This window comes from Sorex araneus, chromosome 5, assembly GCF_027595985.1.
Source record: "Sorex araneus isolate mSorAra2 chromosome 5, mSorAra2.pri, whole genome shotgun sequence".
NCBI lineage: Eukaryota > Metazoa > Chordata > Mammalia > Eulipotyphla > Soricidae > Sorex > Sorex araneus.
The window spans coordinates 47404789-47429105 of NC_073306.1; the positions used below are offsets into that span (position 1 = coordinate 47404789).

Below are 24317 nucleotides of genomic sequence, written 5' to 3' on the forward strand. Positions count from 1 at the left end.
AGTCTGGCAAGCTACCAAGAGTATCCCACCCACACGACAGAGCCTGGCAAGTTACCCATGGTGTATTTGATAAGCCAAAAACAGTAACAACAAGTCTCACAATGGAGACATTACTGGGGCCTGCTCGAGCAAATCGATGAACAATGGGACGACAGTGCTACAGTGGGGGGTGGGGAGGTTGGTTTTTGCACCACACCCAGCAATTTGCAGGAGTTACTCCTAGGTCTGCAACCAGGAATTATCCTGGTGGTGCTTGGGGGACCATAGAGGATGCTGGGGATTGAATCCGGGTCAGCCACATGTAAAGCAAGTGAGACCACCTGCTGTACTAGGGACATATCATTTAATCTCTTGGACTCCATTTCCTCATCTATACAACAGAGATTAGATGGCAGAATGCATGTAAAGGCTGGAGATATTGCTCAGTTGCCATGATTGTGACACCCTGGGTTCGATCCCTTGTACTCCCCACCCACACACACAAAGAATCCTGGGTCAGAGAGACAGTACTTGCCTTGAGGTATTTGCCTTTCATGTGGCTGACTCCAGTTCCATCCCACTTATGGTGCCCTGAGTACCACTAGGGACCACTCCTGAGCACAGTCTGGCAACTCTCACCCCCCCTCATGTTAACCGGTCATGTGACTAAATATACTCAGCAGAAGATGATTTCACAGAAGAATAAGTACTTCCCCAATGCTTGGAACTTTATTATTATTATTATTATTTTTTTTTTTTTTTGGTTTTTGGGTCACACCTGGCGATGCACAGGGGTTGTTATTCCTGGCTCTGCACTCAGGAACCACTCCTGGCGGTGCTCAGGGGACCAAATGGGATGCTGGGATTTGAACCCGGGTCGGCCGCGTGCAAGGCAAATGCCCTACCCGCTATGCTATCACTCCAGCCCCTATTATTATTATTATTGGGCTGGAGCGATAGCACAGCAGTTGGGCGTTAGCCTTTCACATGGCAGACCCAAGTTCGATTCCTCCGCCCCTCTTGGAGAGCCTGGCAAGCTACCGAGAGTATCGAGCCTGCGCAGCAGAGCCTGGCAAGCTACCCGTGCGTATTGGATATGCTAAAAACAGTAACAATAAGTCTTTCAATGAGAGACGTTACTGGTGCCCGCTCGAACAAATCGATGAGCAACGGGATGACTGATACTGATTATTATTATTACTATTATTATTATTATTTGGCATTTTGGGCCATACCCGGCGATGCACATGGCGATGCACACGGGTTACAAAGCCAGCTACTTTTGGCTTTGCACTTAGAAATTACTCCTGTTGGTGCTCAGGGGACCATATGGAATGCTGGGAATCGAACTCGGGTCTGCCATGTGCAAGGCAAACGCGCTACTGCTGCACTATCACTCCAGCCCCAAGAAAAAAACTTTTGAGAGGTGCCGAAGCGATAGTACAGCAGGGAAGGCATTTGTTCTGCATGCGGCCAACTTGGGTTCAATCCCCAGCATCCCATATGGTTCCCCGAGCACTGCTAGGAGTGATTCCTGAGTGCAGAGTCAGGAGTACCCCTTAGCATCACCAGGTTTGACCCAAAATGCCGAAAAAAAAAAAGAGAAAGAAAAAGAAACAAATAGGGCTGGAGAGATAGCACAGCGGGTAGGGCGTTTGCCTTGCACTCGGCTGACCCGGGTTCAAATCCCAGCATCCCATATGGTCCCCTGAGCACCGCCAGAGGTAATTCCTGAGTCCAGAGCCAGGAGTAACCCCTGTGCATCGCCGGGTGTGACACACACACACAAAAAAAGAAACAAATAAATACCTTTTAAAAATGAGAGAGAGAGAGAGAGAGAGAGTGAGTGTTCAATGTGGAGCCAGAGAGCTACAGGAGAGGATTAGGTGCCTGGCTTGCATGCAGCTGACCTGAGTTTGATTCCCCTGAACACCTCCAGTAGTGATCCCTGAGCACAGAGCCAGGAGTAAGCCCTGAGCATAGCTGGGTGTGACCCCAAACCAAACAAAACCCCTTCAATATTAAGTCTTCATGGCTGAACAGAATGAACTACTACATTTTGAATATGGTACAAGATAACAAGTAGCTTTCAGGGAAAAAAAACATCTAGGGAAAGGGATCAAAATCTAAGGAGGAGGCTGCAGAGAGAGTACAGCAAGTAGGGCGATTGCCTTGCACACAGCTGCCCTGAGTTTGATCCCCCGGAATCCAATTTGGTCCCCCAAGCACCACCAGGGGTAATTCCAGAGTGCAGAGCCAGGAGTAAGCCCTGAGCACTACTTGGGTGTGGCCCCAAAACAATAAAAACAAAATTCCTAAGAGGAAAAATACGAGGCGTACTCTTCATCTATGAAATAATGATAGGATAATAAACTTAGAATAGTCAGGTGTACAACAAACATCCAATAAAAACTAGCTGTGACTGTTACTAATACATTAAAGCAAAAATGATAACCTTTCTAAGACCTGAGAATAAGAAATAGATATGAATCAGAACAAGGATGTAAAAAGTAACCATAGAGAAGGAGAATGACTCTTATACCAGAATAGGAATATCACAGCTTATCCCTGAAGAGATATATCTCTGACCAAGTTCAGAGAATAGTCACTCAGAACTGTAGCTGTCAGCAATGGAAGCAAGGTGACCTAAGAGCCTTGGAGGAAGACTGGCCTAAACATTATCCAGGGAACTGGCCTACATATTTTGAACCTTACTGACCATGACATGGCCAATCCAATAATAGAGATGGAGACACCAAGTTCTCTTAGCCTGAGATCATTAAACATTCCAATTACAAAGCTACCTCTTATATCAACTTCATGCTCACTCAGGAGAACCTCCTGAAAAGAGAACCAGTCTCCAAGGTACAGAAGGGTAGGAAGGATGGTCTGCTCTGCTATATAAGACCCCAAATTAAGAGGTGGATAGTGTGAGGCTGGGGAGATAGATAGGTGCTGGGTAAGGTGCTGCTTACTTTGCTTCTGGCTGACCCAGATTCGATCCCTGACACCACAAATGACTCCCCAACCCCACCAGGAATGATCTCTGAGCACAGGGCCATAAGTAAGCCCTGAGCACCACCAGATGTGGTTCCAAAACAAAACCAAAGTGGTAGACAGTGAATTTTTAAACATAATCTCTGTAAACTTCGTTAATAGGAATCCTCCCCTGAAAAATGGAAACTCCATCCAAGGGGGCAGAAAAATCAACTTTCTAAACGCATTTGACTGAGGTTGATTCATCATGATAGTATTATACCTTAAGTGATCCTAGCAAGCCTCTCTGAAGGCTATCCAAACCTTGCCTGCAAAATTGGATTTCTCGGGGCTGGAGTGATAGCACAGCGGGTAGGGCGTTTGCCTTGCACACGGCCGACCCGGGTTCAAATCCCAGCATCCCATATGGTCCCTTGAGCACCGCCAGGGATAATTCCTGAGTGCATGAGCCAGGAATGACTCCTGTGCATTGCCAGGTGTGACCCAAAAAAAGAAAAAAAAAGAAAAAAAAAAAGGATTTCTCTTTCAAAGCATCAATGGATAAGGACCCCAAAACAGAGCTAACATTATGCCCTATACCACATCTCTTACCTTCTTCTCTTTCTCCAAAATCATTTGATCCTTTTGATGTAGCATCTTCTTCAGAGTAGCTACTTCTTCCTTCAGCTGGGCAATGATGACAAAGTGGTCAGTGCCTGGTGAATCCAGAGCTAGATCTGGCGAAAAGCTGTGTTGGGGGAAATCATCAAGAAAAAAAAAATCTTAACTTGGATAGACAACATTTTTCCACCAGAGAACACCTTAGAGGCTACTTGATTGCAAAGTCTAGGGTAAGTGGTAACTATATGAATTCCCAGCACCTAGCGCAAATACCCTATACACTCCAAATTCACATGGATAGACTATCTCAGGTTCACTGAAGATTTCTTAATTTTTTTTTTTGTTTGCTTGTTTTTGGGCCACACCTGGCTGAGCTCAGGGCTTACTCCTGGCTCTGCGCTTAGGGATCACTCCTAGAAGGCTGGGGACCATACAGGATGCTGGGGATCAAATCTGGGTCAGCTGCACACAAAGCAAGCACCTTACCCCCTGTACTATCTCTTCTGTCCCACATTCCCAACTATTAATGAGTAAAACTGTCATAATTTTTGGTGGTAATCTACAAATAACCTGGACAAATGATCAACTCTAAGCTCATTCACTTTTCTTTTGGCTATGCCAGGGATCAAACACCCAGGGTCCCATACATGCAAGGCAAGTGTTTTATCATCACGCTACATCCCCCAGTCCTCATTCATTTTCCTTTGAAGTCCGCACCCCACTCCACTCCCCCAACCCCAACCTGGTCTTTTGGCTCTTTATTTTCTGCTCCAAAGCAGTATAACATAGTGCAGCTGCTAAGAAGCTGCTGCATTCCATCCCAAGAGCAGTCAGTGCTTTCAAAAAGGGTAAAAAGAGGGGCCAAAGAGAGAGTACAGCAGTAGGACACTTGCCTTGCACGCGGCTGGCCCAGGTTCGATCCCCGGCACCCCATATGGTCCCCCGAGCCTGGCAGAAGTGATCCCTGAGCACAGAGCCAGGAGTAAGTCCTGAGCACCGCCGGGTGTGAACAACAACCAAAAAAAAAGTAGAAAGAAGATGAAATTAATAAAAAGGAAGCCAACTTTCCTTATAGTACAACTGGTCTATTGCCTGTCACTTCCAATACTAAGAATTCTGTGCATGACATTTTAGTTGAGAGAAACAGGTGGCAAATTACAGTCGCATCACAACCTGATTTTCGCTTTTGTTTTTGTATTTTGGGCCACATCTGGCAGTGCTCAGGGGTTATTCCTGGCTGTCCTCAGGAATCACTCCTGGTAGTGCTCTGGGGACCATATGGGATTCTGGGACCGCCAGCTCAACAACCTGGATTTTTAATAGGTTTCAACAGGCCATCCCAGTGACAGTACCTGAGCACTTCATATCGTCAAGGTGCTAAGTGGACTCTGTACTTTTAATCGATAATCTACTGGGACCAGTTTCAGGGATTCTACAAGTTCCTGAAATCAAATTTACAATTCTGTGCGTATAACAATGGACTGTTTCGAGGGTAAGGATCCAGTGTCACTGGCTGGTGAGAAATGCCTTAGACCCAAAAGAAGGTAAGAAATCAGTGATGAGTGTTAAATCCCACTTTTCTCTACCAATTTCTCAAAGGAGCACTTTACATTTTCCCAGGGCAATCTTTAAAGAAAAACTCAGGGCCAAAGGGACAGTAGTGAAACTAAGGCACTTGCTGTGCATTCCGACAACCCTGTTCTATCCCTGGCACCACATATGGTTCCTTGAGCACTACCAAGGATCACTTCTGAGCACAGAGCCCCAGGTGTGGCTCAAACCCTCCCCACAAATTAAAAAAAAATAAAGTGAAACACAAACTTGCTGTTTCTAAGCAGACATTGGAATACCTATTCTTTTCTTGTGTCAATTTAGCAACTACCCGAGTTCCCCCTTACTTCCCTACATATTAAACCACATATAATCACTACCATTTCTCTAAACAGGTAGAAACTCCAAGTAGCAAGTCAAACCGTGAAATGTTCTTCTTAATTGCCAAACATTTCTACAGCTAGACTGGGACGATGACACAGTCCACTGACAACATTCCTCCTCGGCCTAATGAGGCATACGTGAAGGAGATTAGAGAAGGAATGAACCAGTGATTTCATAATCGATGAATATGCAGAATCACTGAGCAACAAAAATAAATGCAAAAAAAAATGTTTTAAGCATGCAGGAAGAAGTACTGACTAGACTCTCAGTCTCTATTGGTTTCAATGCCCGTTAATGTATTGTCTTCATTTAACCCTACACAGTCTATTTAAACTCAGAGTGATGAATGAAATATAGTAATAGGCTAATATCAATAACCTTTTCCTGTCCCCCAAACTCCTAATGCTCTGCTCTACCTGCTTGAGAGGGCATTCTTTTCATATTAGCAATTGTTCACAAAACCAGGGGTGTTTGTCCCATGTTAAGAGTCTGACCTAACTTCTGATTAATAGAAGCTGCTGAAAATGTGTTCTTATTTATTCTGGAGTTACACCCAGCAATTGTAAGACCTTACTTACTTCTGACTCTGCATTCAGAGATCACTCCTAGCAATGCTTGGGGACCATATGGGGTGCTGGGGATCAAACCTGGGTCGGCTGCCTGCAAAGCAATTGCCCTACCCACTATACTGTCGCTCTGGCCCAAGAACTGCTGAAAATTTGGAGGAAAATGGAGTCAAAGTTACCAAGTCAGAAAATGAGATCCTGTCCTTTTTTTCAGATATCTTCAATGACAGGAACTCACTATTTTTTCAAGAAGCTTCTTGTCTTTTTTCCTAAGAAGTTTTAAAATAAGAGCCATCTTGCTTGGGGGCCAGAAAGATGGTATGGGGATTAAGGGTCTTGCCTTCTATGCAGCCAGCCCAGATGTGATCCCTAGCACTGCATATAGTTCCCTGAGCACCCCAGGAGTGACATCTGAGCATCTCCGAGCCTCAACCCCACACAAAAAGAACAACCTTGCCTGGGGCAAACTAAACCTGCCTGTCATTTTGAACATCACTCGTGGTTCACCCTCCAAAGCCACACAAAATTAAGTCAAATACTTCAGACATAGTTCAGAGGGAGATAAAGCAAGCAAGGAAAAAGCAATATCCTTTAGAAACAACTGCAGTTATACCCCAGTATCATCCATTGTTGAGACTGCCCCAACAAATAAATATGGTCAAAAAGTTAACAAGTATTTTCTCAGGTAAAAGAAGCTAAAAATATATTCTAATTTCTCTCAAATTGAAAAGTTGCTGCAATTTCAACAAACTAAAAAATATTGGGAAGGAGGCTATGAAGTTCTAGGTACTAAATTTTTTTAAAAAAAAAACTAAGGCATTATAAGCATAAAACCAATAGAGATGTAATTACGTTTTTTAAAAGTAATATATTCATTCTTATGATATAGAAATATAATGGATAAAGAACAGAAAAAAATGGTATTTCTAAAAATAAAATAGAAGAATGTGAAAGTATAGAAAAGACAATGAAAAACCGCTAGAGAGCAAGGTGCAGAAGAATGAAAGGATAAAAATGAAGGAAAAGGGGCCAAAGTAATAGTATAGTGGGTAGGGCATTTGCCTTGCATTTGGCCGACCCAGGTTGATCCCTGGCATCCCATATGGTCCCAAGTACAGCCAGGAGTAACCCCTGAGTGCCGAGTCAGGAGTAACACCTGAGCATGGCTGGGTGTGACCCAAAAAAGTAAAAAGGAGAAGGCAGCAGGATGGGAGGAAGGGGAAGGGAGGGAGGAAGGACAAGAGCACAGGAATATGGTCCAATAGTAAAACACATCCTTCACAAGTCTAAGATCTGGGTTTGATGCCCAACACCAAAAAATAAAAACAAAAGACAAAACAAAAAAAAGAGCACAGGGGCCAGAAGATAGTACAGTGGTTAGGACACAGCCCTGGCTTGTGCCCAAGCCAGGTTTCACCCCTGGTGCAGCCTGAGAGGCCCCCAAGCAGCACTGGAGCAGCCTGGGTAACCGCAGCCCTGCAGGGCCCAGGCAGCACTGCATCCTCAGACCCTTGCACTGAACAGGTGACTGAGACTCCCTGCATGGGCTCCTGCTGCGTGTCCTGAATACTACTTGGTTTTCTGGGGAAGGGGAAGGGGGCTTGGTGGTGGCTGAGAGAGAATGTGGTTACCTGGGCCACCCCTGGTGGTGCTCAGGGCTTATTCCTGGTTCTGCTCTGAGATAACTCATAGAAGGGCTCAAGGGACCATATAAGGTGCTAAGGATTAAGCTTGGGTCAGCTGCATGCAAGATAAGAGCCCTACCCACTATACTATATCTCTGAGTACCACTTGCCTGTCCCCCTCCAAAAAAAGAGCATAAACTTTAAAACACATTTTCAGAAGTAGGGCCATATGGGCAAAGTTAATACAGCGGGTAGAATACTTGCCTTGCATGTGGCTGACCTGGGTTCAATCCCTGGTACCTGACATGGTTCTCTGATCACTGCCAGAAGTTATCCCTGAGCACAGAGCCAGAAATAAGCCCTGAGCACATCTGGGTGTGCCCACATCCCTACCCCTACCCCAAATAATATAATAAAGTAGGCTAGAGATATAGTACAGCAGGTAGGGCACTTGCCTTGTATATGGCCAACTTGCGTTAAATACTCAGGATCCCATATGACCCCCGAGCCCACCAGGATTGATTCCTAATTGTAGAGCCAGGAGTAAGCCCTGAGCACTGCCCAGTATGGCCCAGAAACAAATCAAACAAACAAAAAGAACAGGGCCAGGAAAGCAGAATGGTGGACTGATGTGAGTCAATCTAAACTTGAGGCAGCTACAATAAACAATTCAGAAAACAACAAGACTAGTAACAGCTAGTACAGAATCAAATTCACAACAGATGTTCAAGAAAAGATAGTAAAGGGCAGTCAAGGTGCTAGCCTTGCCTCCCACCAACTCCCGCAGCTGAAAACCCCCACAACCATATATGTTTTCCCCAAACACTGCAAGGGGTCACTCTTGAGCAGTGAGCCCAGAAAAGCTTCCAGACACCAGCTGGTGTAGCCCCAAACTTTATTTCCAAAACTAGAGTTTGCAAGGCATTAAAAAAAAAAAAAAAGAAAATAATGATTTCTTGGGGCTAGAGCAATGGTACAGTGGGTAGGAAGTTCGCCTTCCAGATGGTTGACCCGGGTTAGATACCTGACACTTCATATGGTCCTGTAAGCCCTGCCAGAAGTTATCCCTGGAAACAGAGCCAGGAGCAAGCTCTGAGCACCACTGAGTGTGCTCCCCCCCCCCCCAACAAATAACAACAAAATACTAATGACTTCTTCTGGAGCTGGAGCAGTGGGCTGGGTGCTCGCCTTGCACACAGCCAGTTGGGTCTGGTCCTCAGCATCACATATCGTCCCCTGAGTCCTGCGCTGCCAGCTGTGGCCCAAAAACCAAAATATGTGTATACATAATAACTTGTGGGGTCAGAGAGATAGTACAGAATTTAAGGTGCTTGACTTACATACAGCTGACCTGGTTCAACTCCTAGCACCCCCATATGATCCCCTGTGTACCACCAAGAGTGATCCCACAGTACAGAGCCCTATTAAGCCTTAAGCACTGCTGACAATGGTCAGACACAAAACAAAACAAAAAAATAAACAAAAAAGAATTCCTACTATGTTTTCAAAGTGACAGGCAAGCAAAGAAAAACAGAAGAGTTAAAAGGAAAAATGTATTTTATCTTGTGCTATAACAACTTTGAAAGAGAAATACAAACAAGTGAAATAGATTAAATGCAGAAGTACTGAAACTTGTGTATGTATGAAAACCTTTGTGGCAGCAGAAAAAATTCTCCAGATTATCAAGTCATTAATAGTAAATTATTATAAAAAATTACCACATACATGGGGAAGAGGCAGGCTGGCTCGATAGCACAGTGGGTAGGGCCTTTGCCTTGCATGCGGCCGACCCAGGTTTGATTCCTCCGCCCCTCTGGAGAGCCCGGCAAGCAACCAAGAATATCTCACCCGCTAGGCAGAGCCTGGCAAGCTACCCGTGGCATATTTGATACGCCAAAAACAGTAACAACAAGTCTCACAATGGAGACGTTACTGGTGCCCGCTCAAGCAAATCGATGAACAATGGGATGACAGTGACAATGACAGTGTGGGGAAGAGGCATGTTTGCACAGGGTCTACTCCTTGCTGTCCTCAGGAATCTCTCCTATATGTGGCACTGGAATGGAACTGTAGTCACCAACGTGCAAGGCTAGTGTCCTATCTTCTCTACTATCTCTCTGCCCCCAAAATTACCCATATATTTTAAGGAAAAAAAATTTTTTTGTTTTGAGCCATACCCAAGTCACGCTTAGAGTATACTCCTAGCTCAGTGCTTATGTCAGGGGGTCACTCTCAGCAGAGCTGAGGGTCCATGTGGTGCCAAGGATTGAACCTGGGCCTCCTGCATGCAAGCATGCACTCAGACCATTGAGCTGTCTCTACGGCCCAAGAAAAAAGGATTTATGAGGATTTATTCAAAGACATTACAAAAGATGGTGTACCTAAGTTAAGAATCAGCAACCTATTTGCGGAAAACAATCATCACTCATGATTGAATAAAATAAAGAACTTTGAACGAAAAGCTTAGTTTTTGTTTTGGTGTATTTATAGTAACGGAGAGCAAAAATACTGGGATTATGTTAGAACAAAATGAGCCAACAGAAGATAAACTTTGAGGACTTTTAAACTAAAGGAAATGAATGAGGTCTTTTGAACACAGCTTGGGTCATAAACAGCAAAAGTAGTAAAGATGTCTCTAAATGCTGTGGCTCTTGGCTTAGGCCCTTTATATTCAGAAAAGTTCTTTTGGAAGAAATTGTTGAAGGATTATGAACACTAGCACAATTGATGGGACAACCTACATCATTTCTACTTTCTTCAGAACAGCAAGACTAACTGCTCAGAAAACAGTACAGCTGACTAGAAAGATGGTCTTGATGATAGCTCCTTCCCTAATGTAATCTCTAAATGGAGCATTTTCAGAAGGTTCAGTTCAAGAAGTTTAAAATCAATGATATATAGTTGCTAAAAAGATACCTCGCAGAGTCTGCAATAAAGTTGATAAAAAGGTGAAAGGAAAGAGTAAACTTCACAGATGCTTTGAACGTTCCCCCCTCCCCACAAATAAACAAAATCCAGCCCTAGTAAGCCTATATACGAGTCTGCTCCCACATCAACCACCGGCTGATAGGGAGAACTGAGACTGGGAGGAGTTTTCAGAATGGAGATGATTCCAATGGTTTTGGGGAGAGTATGTCAGGTGGTCTCACTTCAGGATGCCCAGGCCTGGAGGAACAGGAAAATGGTTGGCCCCAAGACTCTGTTGGGAAGCAGCCCACTGCACCAACACGGATGGGGCATTCTGGATATTAGGACAAAGCAGCTCGTAAGAGGAAGCGTCGCTGAGAAGGAGAGAGGAAAGCGAGGAATAAAAATATGCATTTAGACAGGCTTAAAAAGAAACAAAAATATTTAAATGCATCTCATTCTCTCCTGATCCAGTGTCTGCATGGGGCCATCTTTCTGAATACTAAGGAAGCATGGCTTATCCCTCACAGACTGAGTACAAAACAGCCTTAATTCCAACTTCTGTCTGCCCTGCATCTGAGGACCAAATGCAGTCCTGCCTAGAGGCTACAAAGATCACAATGAAAAGTATCTAGATCTTTATTTAGAATTAGTCTGAGGGAGTTATCTGTGGCCTGCAGAAATTCTGCAGAAATTCAATTGCTCTTTAATCCAATTATATGCTCAAGTCTTTTAATGACAATATTAGAGTTATAAACTAATTATCAGTACTGCTTGTTTATATCAAGTGGCTAGTGTAATGATCTTAAGAGGTTTACTGACAATCACAGACTAACCCCAAGGCACACCCTAAAACATATTCCTATTTCAGGAACTGTATGCACTTCACACAGAACACCCCCCTCAACAACACACACATTCTCCAGTTGACTTACCTGTCTCCGTTGGTCGTGATTGATTCAAACTTGGATTTTTTCTTTGGGATTTCATTTTGAATTGAAGACGTAGAAAGTGTTTTCTGGCTTTTAAATGACAAAAAGAGACATATTAGAAATCAAACATTAATAAAACAAAACAATAAAGTCTATCAAAGATGACCAACACAATTTTCAAGTTTATTAAAACTAATAATTCTTGAAACCAGAGAGACAATAGAGGGGTTAAAGCACTTGCCTTGCATCCTGTGACCCTTGTTTGCATATGGATCCTAAGCTCAAAGCCAGGACTAGCACAACTGTGTGTGTGGCCCTAATCTCTCCCCACAAAATAACAGATTTTTTTTTGTGTGTGCATTGCTAGGAATGGAGCCCAGGGTTCTCACATACACAAGGCAAAAATTCTACTGCTAAATTTCATCCCTAGCTCTCTAACAATTAGGATTAAAATTCACCAAAAAGAGCCAGGTAGAAAAACAGGATAATACAGAGGTTAAGGACCTTCCCTGGCTCATGGTGGACCCAGTTCAGTCCCTGATACTGCATATGGTCCCCTGAGCACTGCCAGGAGAGATCCTTGAGCACAGAGTCAGAAATAAACCCTGAGAATTTCCAGGTGTGGCACCAAAACAAAACGGCAAAAGAAAAAAAAAAAGAGGCTAGGCAGAACGTATGACATGCAGGAGGTCCTGAACTCAATCCCTGGCACCACCTTCAAAGAATAAAAGTCCTCAATAGAGTCCATCAAAGTATTGACTTCATAGGTTTTTTATGCATGGGTAACTTATTTCCACCTTCTCCCCCAAATAAATTCTCAGTCTTAATTAAGTATTACTAATTGACTAATAACTTTCAATTACTTAGAGAAGAGTCAGTAAAACTTCAACAAGCAATTAATTAGAGATGTTCTTATGCTTCTTCTATCTTGACAAGTTTCTATTCAGATGCTCATCAAATTATCCTAAAATGATTTGATTACAGATCTATCTGCCCTACCAGGCTGCAAACTTTTGGGAGAGCAATGTGGTGTTTTTATTTCTCTCTTAATTCCAAGCAGAGTCCCTGGCCAGTAACAATGTTTGCTGAAAAAACAAACAAAATCACAATGGCGATAACAGATATAATGTTACTATGCATTAAATACTTTCTATATTTCAGCTAAAAAACTACTTAGTATACATGTATGAAGTAATTTATTTTCACAGCTCCTTGATGAGGTGGGTAATCATTTCCCTCATTGAACAGGTAAAGACACTTGGGGCCGGAGCGATAGCACAGCGGGTAGGGCGTTCGCCTTGCACGCGGCTGACCCGGGTTCAATCCCCGGCATCCCATATGGTCCCCCAAGCACCGCCAGGAGTAATTCCTGAGTGCAAAGCCAGGAGTAACCCCTGAGCATCGCTGGGTGTGACCCAAAAAGCAAAAAAAAAAAAAAAAAAACAGATAAACACTTGCCCAAGATCCCCCCTAGAAAAGTTGGCAATGCTAGAATTCAATTCAGAACCAGAATTCTTCAAACTAAAGACACTCTAAAAAAAAAAAAAAAAGACACTCTAAAAGGACCTTTCTTTGGTGGGGAGTGGTAAGGTTTGAACCACGTGCAGCAGTACTCAGGGATCACTCCGGGCAAGGCTCAGGGAATCAGGGGGTACGCTAGGTATTCGCCAGAGTCGGTGTGCCAAGCAAGCGTTCCAACCAATGTACTATTGTTCCAGTCCCTGAAAGGACGTATTTTTACTAGATCCCACATGGAATATCTAACAACCTGAGGGCAAATGTGCATAAAAAGCTATCTTCAGGGGCCTGAAAAAAAATACAGGGGGTAAGACACTTGGGCTTAATCCTAAGCACTGAATATAGTCCCCCAAGCAACTCCAGGAGTGATCCCTGGGCACGGAGCCAGGAGACCACCCACTCTAATGGTGAGGGGCATGTCACACGTGTGAAAGTAGACAAAGTTCCACAAATTTTATTTACTTATGTATTTATTTTTGCTTTTTGGGTCACACCCAGCAATGCTCAAGGGTTACTCTTGGCTCTGCACTCAGGAATTACTCCTGGCGGTGCTGGGGAACCATATGGGGTGCTGGGGATCAAACCTGGGTTGGTAGCGTGCAAGGCAAACGCCCTACCCACTGTGCTATCGCTCTGGCCCCAGTTCCACAAATTTTTAAGACAGGATGAAAAATAAGTCAGAAAAATCTTATACCTCCTAGAAGTCTCTCTAGCTTCTTGAATCTTATAATTCAAGGTACATGAATTATAAAACATGACAAATGGGGATTCTTCCTACAGACTAGTAACTAGAGAAAAGAAAAGAGGAAAATTTATATCAAATCACATCTCCCATGGTTAGTTGTGTGAGTTTACACCTGACTACAGGCCTCTAGTTCTATCTTACGCATCTTGAAGTTACCTGTTGTAATGGCCTCCACCACTCAGTCGGCTATATTGCTCCTTCTCCTGATGGCTGGCACGGGAAGAGCTGCTCAAGTGTTTTCTTTGCTCTTTGGTCTTCTGAAGGACCCGTTTGTATGAAAGAGTGCACAGCCAGCACAGCAATTTCCCATCTACCTGAAGAGCAAAGAGACAGTTAAAGAAAAGGAACATAGTGCAACAGGAGATCTACATTGTACAGGACAACAATTTATAGACATAACATATGGTGCTAGGCACCAAAAAACTGTTTAGTAAAGATGAGTTTCTTGGGAGAGGAGGTGCAGAGAGATAGTATTAAAGGGTAACATACTTGTCCTATACTCAGTGGGCATGGGTTCAATCCCCAATACCACATACAGTCCCCTAAGGACCACCAGAAATGACTCCTGAGCACAGAGCCAGGAATAACCCCCCAAGGGGCCAGAGAGATAGCACAGTCAACTTGGGTACCATCCCCAGCATCCCATATGGTCCCCTAGACTCCTCCAGGAATAATCCCTGAGTGCAGATCAGGAGAAAATCCCGAGCACTGCTGGGTGGGGCCCCTACCACCCCAAAAAAGATAAATCTAAAAAGAATAACCCCTGAACACCAATGAGTATGGCTCCAAAACAAAGCAAACAAATAATATATGAGCCATTTGGAACTGGAAGTATGGTTCAACAGGTGGAGTACCTGTGTTGTATAAAGTAGGTCTCATGGATTCAATTCCTGGCATTGCACCAAAGTGCAATGCCTGAGCAAAGCCAGTTGTTTTCCCTTAACATTGTGTGTGACCCCCAATTAAAATATTAATATGAGCTAATTTGAGGAGGGTAGGTCAAACTGGGCCTCATACCAGTAAAACATACACTCAAAGTTGATTCCTTGCCCTTACTGCTAATTTTATATATTACTTTGTTATGTCTTCTTCAATTTAACACAGAGACCAGAGCAAAGTTCCCATAAGAATTTCAAGACACGACTATCTCTGTGGTGTTCATTAAGGAAAATTCATCAGGGAGAAAACAGAAAATGAAATATAATTTTAATCTGTTTTATTACAGTACAAATGCTTACAAAATAATATGTTGGATATCTTTTCTTAGACAAAAAAAGTGTGCCCAGAAAAAGTCTAATGGGCAACTGGCTTCAAGGACCCCAGTCCTTGCGGACGGCCTGATGGTAATCAGCAATGGAACTTCATTTGAATTAGAAAACGTTGATCCCTTTGGGCAGAAGTGACTGGCACCAGGGAGTAGGGCAGAGCTAGGGAAGAGGAATAGGGTTTCCACAATCCTCAGAAGTCAGGGCATCTCTGTGCAGCACTTAGATTACAAAACCATTTATGTGAGTCTAATATAGGTGGCAGAACTGTCTATGTAGAAATTACTTGGGTTAGGGATGAAATGTGCTGGTATTTCATAAGGATTTTACTTTCCATCTTACATATGGATGGATGGATGGATGCATGTATGTGATGCTCAGTGATGCTCAGGGGCTATCCCAACTCAGGGCTGAGGAAAGCTTCTGGAAGTACTCCAGGGACCATATGGTGCTGTGGATCAATCCTGGGGTGCCCACATACAAAGCAGGTCTCCAGTTCTTTAAGATAACTCCCTGGTCACCTAGCTCTCATCTTTTATTCCTGAAATAACTTCCACTGTCCTTTGCTGTTCGTTGTTGTGAGCCTCATCTGGCACCTGGGAACTCAAGTTATTCCATGTGGTGCTTGGAGGCCACCAGAGTGACATCAGGGTTCTCGAGGGTGGGGTTGGGGGTAGGGAGTGGTGGTGATGAGGGTCAAATTCAAGGCCATATAAGGCATGTGTTCTACCACTCAGAATCACATCCTTGGTCCTTATTCTTGAAATTAGATCTTGTGCTCCACCTCTAACATGAGTAGAGTGTTGGATATGGGGGAGTGGGAGAGGAAACCCCAGTCAGCAACGCTCAGGGTTATTCCTGGCATGGTGCTTGGGAATCACTCCCAGTGGTGCCTGGGGGAGAACAAAGTACCAGGGATTGAATCTGGGGCTCTGGCATTCAAAGCATGTACTCCAACTTGTTGAGCCTACCTCCCTTGCCCCGCCAATCTTTTTTTTTTTTTAATTAACAAAACTGTTTATTAAATTCTGGTAAGAATTCATACCTGGCAATGCTTGGGGATACCACATGGTGCTGGTGATTGAAACCAAATCTCCTACAGGCAAAGCATGTCATTTACGTCCTCTGAGCTATCAACCTGGACCCTGAACTATTTCTATCTTATTAGCTAAAAACTCTTTGTGATATTTCCAAATCTATTTGGCTGTCCCCCACAACCCATTAGCTAGTCCATCATTCTGAACCTGAGCACTTCCTTCCTTCCTACATACAGGTCATTGCTATACTTTTCACAACTGCAAAAACCAGCAAATGATCTCCCTACTTCTGCTTATGGATCTTTATAAACCATTTCCACCGCACAGTTACAAAGAGGCCTTTCTATAAATGTAAATCTAATCATATCTCCCCTCTTCTTAACACCCAATTATTCTTCTCTTTAATATAAAATCCACACCCTTTCCCATGGCCTATACTGACTTAAATGTAGACTCTACTTTCATCCTTAACTTTATTCCTTGTCTCTTTTCCTTGTCCACTCTGCCATCTTTCTATTCTTCCCAAATTTAAACTCATACTTGCCTTAAAATCTTTTCAAAGCTGATCTGTCTTTTGTTTGTTTGGGTCTACAATTCTGATGCTCAAGGGTTACTCCTGGCTCTGTGCTCAGGAATCACTCCCTATGGTGCTCAGGGGACCATATAGGACCATATCAAACCCAAGTCGGCTACGTGTAAGGCAAGTGCCCTATTTGCATGCTAGATCTCTCCCCAAAGCTGAGCTGTCTTTCTGGAAATTTTGTACTCCATAGCTTTCTTCTTTTGATGACTCCTTTTCACTATTCTAGTTTCAGCTCAAGCATTATCTTCTTGGAGGACTTCCTGATTAGGACCTCTAGCCTAAATAGGACTTGCCAGTTACTCTCTAACATGTACTTGTCTCTTTACAGCACTTGCATCTAAAATTTGTGTCACTGAGCTGGTGAGATAGTACAGTAGGCTGGGTGCTTGCCTTGGGTTCTATCAACCTGGACTCAATCCCTAGCATCCCATACGGTCTCCCCAGCACCTCCAGGAGTAATTACTGAGTGCAGAACCAGGAATAACACCCAGAGCACTGTCGGGTGTGTCCCCCAAACCAAAATAAAATAAAATAAAATAAAAGTTGTGTCATTTATTTCTTCGTTCTGACCCATTTACTTCCCAGAGAATATGAGACCAGAAGAGAACTCAAAGGGCAGGAGCACATGCTTTGTATGCAGGAGACCAAGTCCAATACCTGTCGTGGCACCGATCACTGCTGGGAACAGCCCCCAAGCAACAAACCAGGAATAGCCCCTTGGAACGCTGGGTGTAGCCCTGCACCCCAAAATAATTCTAAGCAGCTGAGGAGATAGTATAGGGGCTGAGGCACTTGCTTGTTGTGGCTGACTCTGGTTCGATCCCTGGTACCATATGGTCTCCTGAACACTGCAGGGTAGAGCCCTGGCAGCCCCTGAGCACAACTAAGTTGGTCTGTATAATCCCCAGCACCACAGGGCCCAAGCAGTATTGCTTCCTCAGACCTGTGCATTTCCCTGAACCACCTGTCCAGTTGGCCAAGAATTACCAGTAGCACTCCTACTACCACCCCTCAAAAAACAATTCTAAGAAAGTAGAACTTAATAAATTCAATTAATAATAATACAAGTGCCATTTACTGAGCCACACTGTTGGCTAGGCTCAAAATTAAATGTTTCCTACACCTATTCTCAGTCTATGTCATTGGAAAGTAGCTACGGCTGTTATCATTGGAAACATGATGAAACTGATACATACTAAAGGTTCATAACTTATCTAGGATAATTCAGCTAGCACAAAATGAGATGGAACCCAGATCTGTGGATCTGTGGGACTGCAAAGTTTTTGCCTATTTGCAATTTCTTGATTACTAATTTAGCTTCTCCTATATATTGAATTCAGTAAAGAAGTGCCCTGACTTGGGGCTGGAGTGATAGCACAGCGGGTAGGGCATTTTCCTTGCACTTGGCCAACCCGGGTTCGATTCCCAGCATCCCATATGGTCCCCTGAGCACTGCCAGGGGTAATTCCTGTGTGCAGAGCCAGGAGTGACCCCTGTGCATCGCCGGGTGTGACCCAAAAACCAAAAAAAAAAAGAAGTGCCCTGACTTGCAGGCAGGAGCATTTGGTCCCTAGAAATGTATACTTTCCCAGTGCAAATTAATGGATTTGGTTAGCAAGTGTCAGCTCTTTAGAACCTAAGCATCTCTGGGAAAAACAAACAAACAAACAAACAAACTCTGAAAACTTAAAAGTTCTGTACTGCACTTTTTCATTAAGAAAATACTTACTGAGCACCTATTCTGTACCAAACTCTGGAACTACAGCTGAGAAAAAGATGGAAAGAGTCTAATTCTAGTGGACGAAGACCAATATTTAAACAAATAAAATAACATCATAATACATGGAAGACAATAATCAGGGCAATATACAGACAATAAACAGGAAGACAATAACACAGGGGAAAGTGACTTGAAAAATCAGTAAAAAGGTCTCTGGGAGAAGGTGAGAATGGACCTGAGGTAGCAGATAGTACTCTGAAAAAGGGTCTATCAGGCAAAAAGATAGCTAGCACACAAGGGGGAAAGAAACTGGCCTTCTGAAGGACTGAGAGATGGCTGGTTTTGCTAAAACAATGTGAGAGGTGGGGATGTGACTGAGGATGAGACCAAGAGTGAAGAGTTGGGTGCGGGCTTTGAGAACCATGGAGTCTAGGTCTTACTCTAAGTGCAGTGTAAGAGTGGAAGTCACCATTTTAAACACCAAATCTAAACCATTTTGATTCCACCAAGATTTCATCACTTCACACAATTTCCGTCTACATCATGGTCTTTTAATGTTTAACTTTATTTTTTTTTAATACTTTGGACCACACCCAGTGATACTTGTGGGTTACTGATGCTGTGATTGGGGACCAGTGAGGCTGGGAATTAAACCCAGGTCTCTACATGCAAAGCACTGGTGATGAATGTGTGTTGGAATTATGTACATAAGAAATCATCATGAACAGTACTGTAAATTACAGAACCTTAATCAATTAAAAACAGATTTTAGAAGCTATTCAAAAGCTGAAACTATTGGTAGGCTATATGTTAAAGTGATAAAGACAACGCATGGTAAAGATTGCTTTATTGGTGTCAGTGAAGTATAAGTCAATAAATATTGATCCCCAAAGTACTCAGATTAGGGGGAAAAAGAAAAAAATTAAAAACACAGAGATTTACCTTCTTTCTGTCATCCTTCCTGTCAAATGCACACTGCTGCTTGCATTGTTCACAAGAATATGGTGGTCCATACTTCTTCTCTGAATTTGTACAGCGTTGGCATTTATTGCCAATAAATGCTGCAATTATGTTGCAATACTGACAAGGTTTGGGCTTGAAGAGAAAAAAACGGGATAAATAACTATAAAGTGTCTCTTTAATAAAAGTACATTTAAACTATTTTGCAGAGTCAAGGATTGAATCTAGGGTCTCACACATGCAAATACTCTATCACTGGGGCTACATCCCCAAGTCCCAAAGTGCACTTTTCAAAGCAATGTGTTCTAGGAGGCCAGAGTGATAGTACAGCAGGGCGGGCGTTTGCCTTGCACACAGCTGACCCGGCTTCTACTCCCCGCATCCCATATGGTTTCCTGAGCAATGCCAGGAGTGATTCCTGAGTCTCGAGCCAGAAGTAACTCCTGAGCATCATCAGGTGTGACCCAAAGAGAAAAAAAAAAAAAAAGATTCAAAGCAATGTGTTCTAGTTGACAGTCCATTAATGAAGGAAAATAAATATGGTAAATTAACCCATTCCATAAGTTACCTTTTACACGGCCCAAATGAAACCCAATTCATAACACTATGTGAAACGCTTGCTTGCTTGCTTGCTTGCTTGCTTGCTTTTTTTTTTTTGCTTTTTGGGTCACACCCGGCAATGCATAGGAGTTACTCTTGGCTCTGCACTCAGGAACTACCCCTGGTGCTGCTCAGGGAACCATATGGGATGTGGGAATCGAACCCGGTTCGGCCACATGCAAGGCAAACGCCCTACTTGCTGTGTTATCGCTCCAGCACCAATGTGAAATGCATTTTCTGCATAGGACTATTATCTATTATGTGTAAACAAAGAAAATAACAAAAGCCAATTATTATATATAAATAATATATAATTATTTATATACTTATGTGAGAAATCCAATAGTGCTTGTGTTGCATATTGCTGACCCTGGTTGGATCCCAGCACAACATATCCCCTGAGCACTGCTAGGGGCCACTCCTCAGAACAGAGTAACCAAGAACAGCCCCTGAGCACTACCAGGTATGAGCATACCCTACTCAAATCTCAAAAATAAAAAAATCAAATAAAACGAACAACACAAGCTTTACATTCAGGAACACTGGATTCAATCTCCAGCGCTGCATGGTCCCCTGAGCATCCCCAGAAACACCTCCCCAAGCACTACCAGCGTAGGCAATAAACAAAACAAAATGAAGAGTCAGCTGACATAAAACAAAGAGCTCAGATCATTGGATTAATCTTTCCCCTCCTCTAAACATATAAAATGGTTACTAAATTCTCTCAAGAAAATTATAATTAAAATCCTTCCATTTGACTATAAATACAGAATTCTAAGTACTAGGCATCAGCTAAATTTGAAAGGTGATATACTGGGTAAATTTTTCGAAGAAATTTTCTATACATAACTATAAATACTGCAATTATGTTAATAGTTCACAAGATGTTCAGGTTCCAAGAGAGCTTAACTCACTGTTTTCCAGAGAGAAATCCTACTTACCGTTCCATATAACTGCACATTTTGAGCACATTTCTTGCATATTGTATTGGTTTTACTATAAAGGAAGAGAGGAAAAAGCCTTGTTTTACTTAGAATATCTGAAAACTTATTTTCTCATTGCTAAGTGCCAATATGAAATATTGCCTGAATATTTCATTAATTAAAGGTTGAATATATGGCAAATAATCTTAATTACTTTGTGGTAACTCATTTTGTCAGCACAGATAAAATGAGGCTTCAGCTAAATTGTGAGTTATTTCTGATTAAGACATCTCTAAAACTCATTAAGTAAAAATTATCAGATAAACAGAGAAGGCTCACAAAAGATTATTATGTTAGACAAAAAGTGACTAGCAGAGGGGCTGGAGCGATAGCACAGCGGGTAGGACGTTTGCCTTGCACGCGGCCGACCCCGGTTCTAATCCCAGCATCCCATATGGTCCCCTGAGCACCGCCAGGGGTAATTCCTGAGTGAAGAGCCAGCAGTAACCCCTGTGCATTGCCGGGTGTGACCCAAAAACAAAACAAACAAACAAAAAAAGTGACTAGCAGAAATCACTTCTCAATTCAGATGAAGTGCTGAGAAATTCAAAGTGTGGCATAAAATAAATGCATTAGAAATGTAAACTTAATATTCTACTCATGTTGAACTTACTCTGCCTATGCTCCGCTCCTAGACGTGGGAAAACAGATGACCCATATAGATGGGGTCAGTAGTGGGGTAACACACACACACACACACACACACACACACACACACACACACACACGCAATGGAGTACATGCTCTGACTGCTGAAGCCCCAGGTTCAATCCCTACAGTGCAGGGAGCAATCACAGAGCACTGTGCCAGGGGCATCTCAAAGCACTGCTAAGTGTTGTCTCAGACCAAAAAAAAACTAAACAAGGGCAGGAGAGACATCAAGGTGTATGCTTTTCATGAGGCTGAGCCTGGTTCAATCTCTACACTACTTATGGTCCCCAGAGCAGAGCCAGAAGTAACTCCTGAGTATTGCCAGGTGTGACTCAAAAAGAAAAAAAAAGTAGAAAATATTTTCATTAAAATATTCAAACAGGGGGCTGGAGCGATAGTACAGCGGGTAGGGCGTTTGCCTTGCACGCGGCCGACCTGGGTTCGATTCCCAGCATCCTATATGGTCTCCTGAGCACCGCCAGGGGTAGTTCCTGAGTGCAGAACCAGGAGTAACTTCTGTGCATCGCCAGGTGTGACCCAAAAAGCAAAAATAAAAATAAAATAAAATATTCAAACAAAATAATTCTCAAGCAACTTGTAAAATTTTAAAAAAGCAGTATGAGACAACTAGAAAGAGGATCAGCACTAGTGATTCTGTGATAATTTGGTTTATGCTTAGATTACTGAAGTGATATTAAGATATATACATGCTCTTAATATCTTAGAAACATCTGAAGATAGGTTAGAGTGATAACACAGCAGGTAGAGCACTTAACTATCAATGTGTTATAAAACAAAATACAGAATCTGTGTATGATATAATTGATTACAGACCTGCATTTTACTTAGAGTTTATACTGAAAAACAACCAATTCAAGATTCTTAGGGGAGGAAAAAAAGATGCTAAGGGATTGGAGAGAGTACAACTGGGAGGCACTTGTCTTGCACATGGGCCAACCTGGGTTCCATCCCCAGCACTCTATGAATGGTCCCCCAAGGTCCACCAAGAGTAAGCCTTGAGCACCTCTATGTGTGGCCCCAAAACAGTAACAAACAGAAAACACAAAGGGGAAGTGACTGGTGTTGAAACATGTATATCTAAAACTCAATCAAGAAAAGAATTTGGTAACTTTGTAACTCAAGGTGATACAATTGAAAAAAACAAAAATAAACAAAAGGGGCCTGAGTAGGGCTGTTGTTGTGGCTAACCTTCCATCTCCTATAGACCCCTGAACACTACCAGATGTAGTTCCTGAGTGCAAAGCCAAGAGTAACCCCTGAGCATCACCAGATATGGCCCAAAAACAAAACAAACAAAAACCCTATCCCCAAGAGAAAAAAAGAAAACATATGAAAAGGGTCAAAAAACAGAGTACAATGGGTAAGGTGCTTGCCTTGCATGCAGCCAACCCAGGTTTGATTCCCTGCACCTTTTATGGCTCTCCAAGCCCCAGCAGAAGTGATGCCTGAGCACAGATCCAGAATCACCAAGTAGAGCCCAGCATGGCCCAAATACCTCCTTTGAAAAAAATAGAAAACTAAGAAAAGCTATTTCTATGATCCAACTTGTTTTGTCGTGTGATGTAAAATGGTGCTCAAATATTAAAAATATGACACAAAGATATTAAAGATAGATCACAGGTCTAAAACAAAATAAAAAGCTCAAAAACTATACTGTCTGTTTCTGTTCATAAGAAGTTCTGAAAGAGTATATTAATGTATGGTGGAAAGGAACATCCCAACAGTGGCTCTGGGTGAAGTCAGGGGTTAGAAATTGCCTGGGCACTAGTAGTACAAAACCACTGTAAAAGGACTTGGAGTTACACTGGTGGACAATATTTGTAAAACTCATTCTGAGTACTTCACTGTAAAAATTTTACTCATCTTTTTGTCTTGTTTTTCCAGCCACATCCTGTTACACAGGGGCTATTGTGAGTGCAGTCCTCCAGACTACTCCCGATGCTGGGGAACCATGAAGTGCACAGGTTTGAACCAGGGCTCCCGCATGCAAAGCATGTGTCCTAGGCATTTGAGTCATTTCTCCTGTTGAGGCATTTTATTCTTAATAGGGTCAAGTACACTGATGTTCACAACTTAAAATGCATCAAAAGGACTTAGAAAAACAGTGCAGCAGCTTAAAGCACCTGTTGGCAAGCAGTTATTATGAGTTCAAGTGCCCAGTGTCCCAGCAGAATGGGACAATATTCTAAATTACTTAGAATATTTTTCTAAGTAAGTTTCAAGCTTCACAGTTCTGCTGTCTATGATCCCCGGCACCACAGCAGTCGCTGACTGCATCATAGGCAGGTGTGTGCATGCACCACAAAAAGTGGTATGACTCCCAGGGTCAAAGAGATAATAGCAGCAAGGAAGGTACTTGCCTTGCGTGGGGCTGACCTGGGTTTGCTCTCTAGCACCAAAAATGGTCGGGCCCCTGAGCAATGCCCGGAGTGATCCCTGAGCCAGGAATGGCCCAAACTTCCAACAAACAGGGACCAGATAATATAGCAGGTAGGACATTTGCCTTGCACACAGTTAACTCAGGTTTGATCTCTGACATCCTCTATGGTCCCCTGAAACAGCAAGGGAGTGATCCCTGAGCACAGAGCCAGGAGTAAATTCTGAGCACTGCTGGATATGGGGCCAAAACAAAACAAAAAGAAATAAGCTTGCTCTTCTAGCCTGTGTTCTCCTTGGACACATATCTTGCTGCT

General features: G+C 43.0%; 1 protein-coding gene across 4 annotated transcripts in view; it reads right to left on the reverse strand.

Annotated features, from left to right (window-relative positions):
* The window catches only part of FAM76A (family with sequence similarity 76 member A), a 36255-nt gene that overhangs the window by 9156 nt on the left and 2782 nt on the right, over positions 1-24317 (reverse strand). The window contains exons 3-9 of one of the 4 annotated variants that reach the window (XM_055139467.1): positions 20911-20965; positions 19352-19504; positions 13961-14118; positions 11545-11631; positions 10852-10983; positions 4470-4565; positions 3568-3703 (exon numbers count right to left, since the gene is read on the reverse strand). In XM_055139467.1, coding sequence (XP_054995442.1) covers positions 3568-3703; positions 4470-4565; positions 10852-10983; positions 11545-11631; positions 13961-14118; positions 19352-19504; positions 20911-20965 — 817 coding nt within the window. The remainder of the gene's footprint in view (positions 1-3567; positions 3704-4469; positions 4566-10851; positions 10984-11544; positions 11632-13960; positions 14119-19351; positions 19505-20910; positions 20966-24317) is intronic. The other 3 variants (XM_055139469.1, XM_055139468.1, XM_004603498.2) reach the window with 3 other exon arrangements.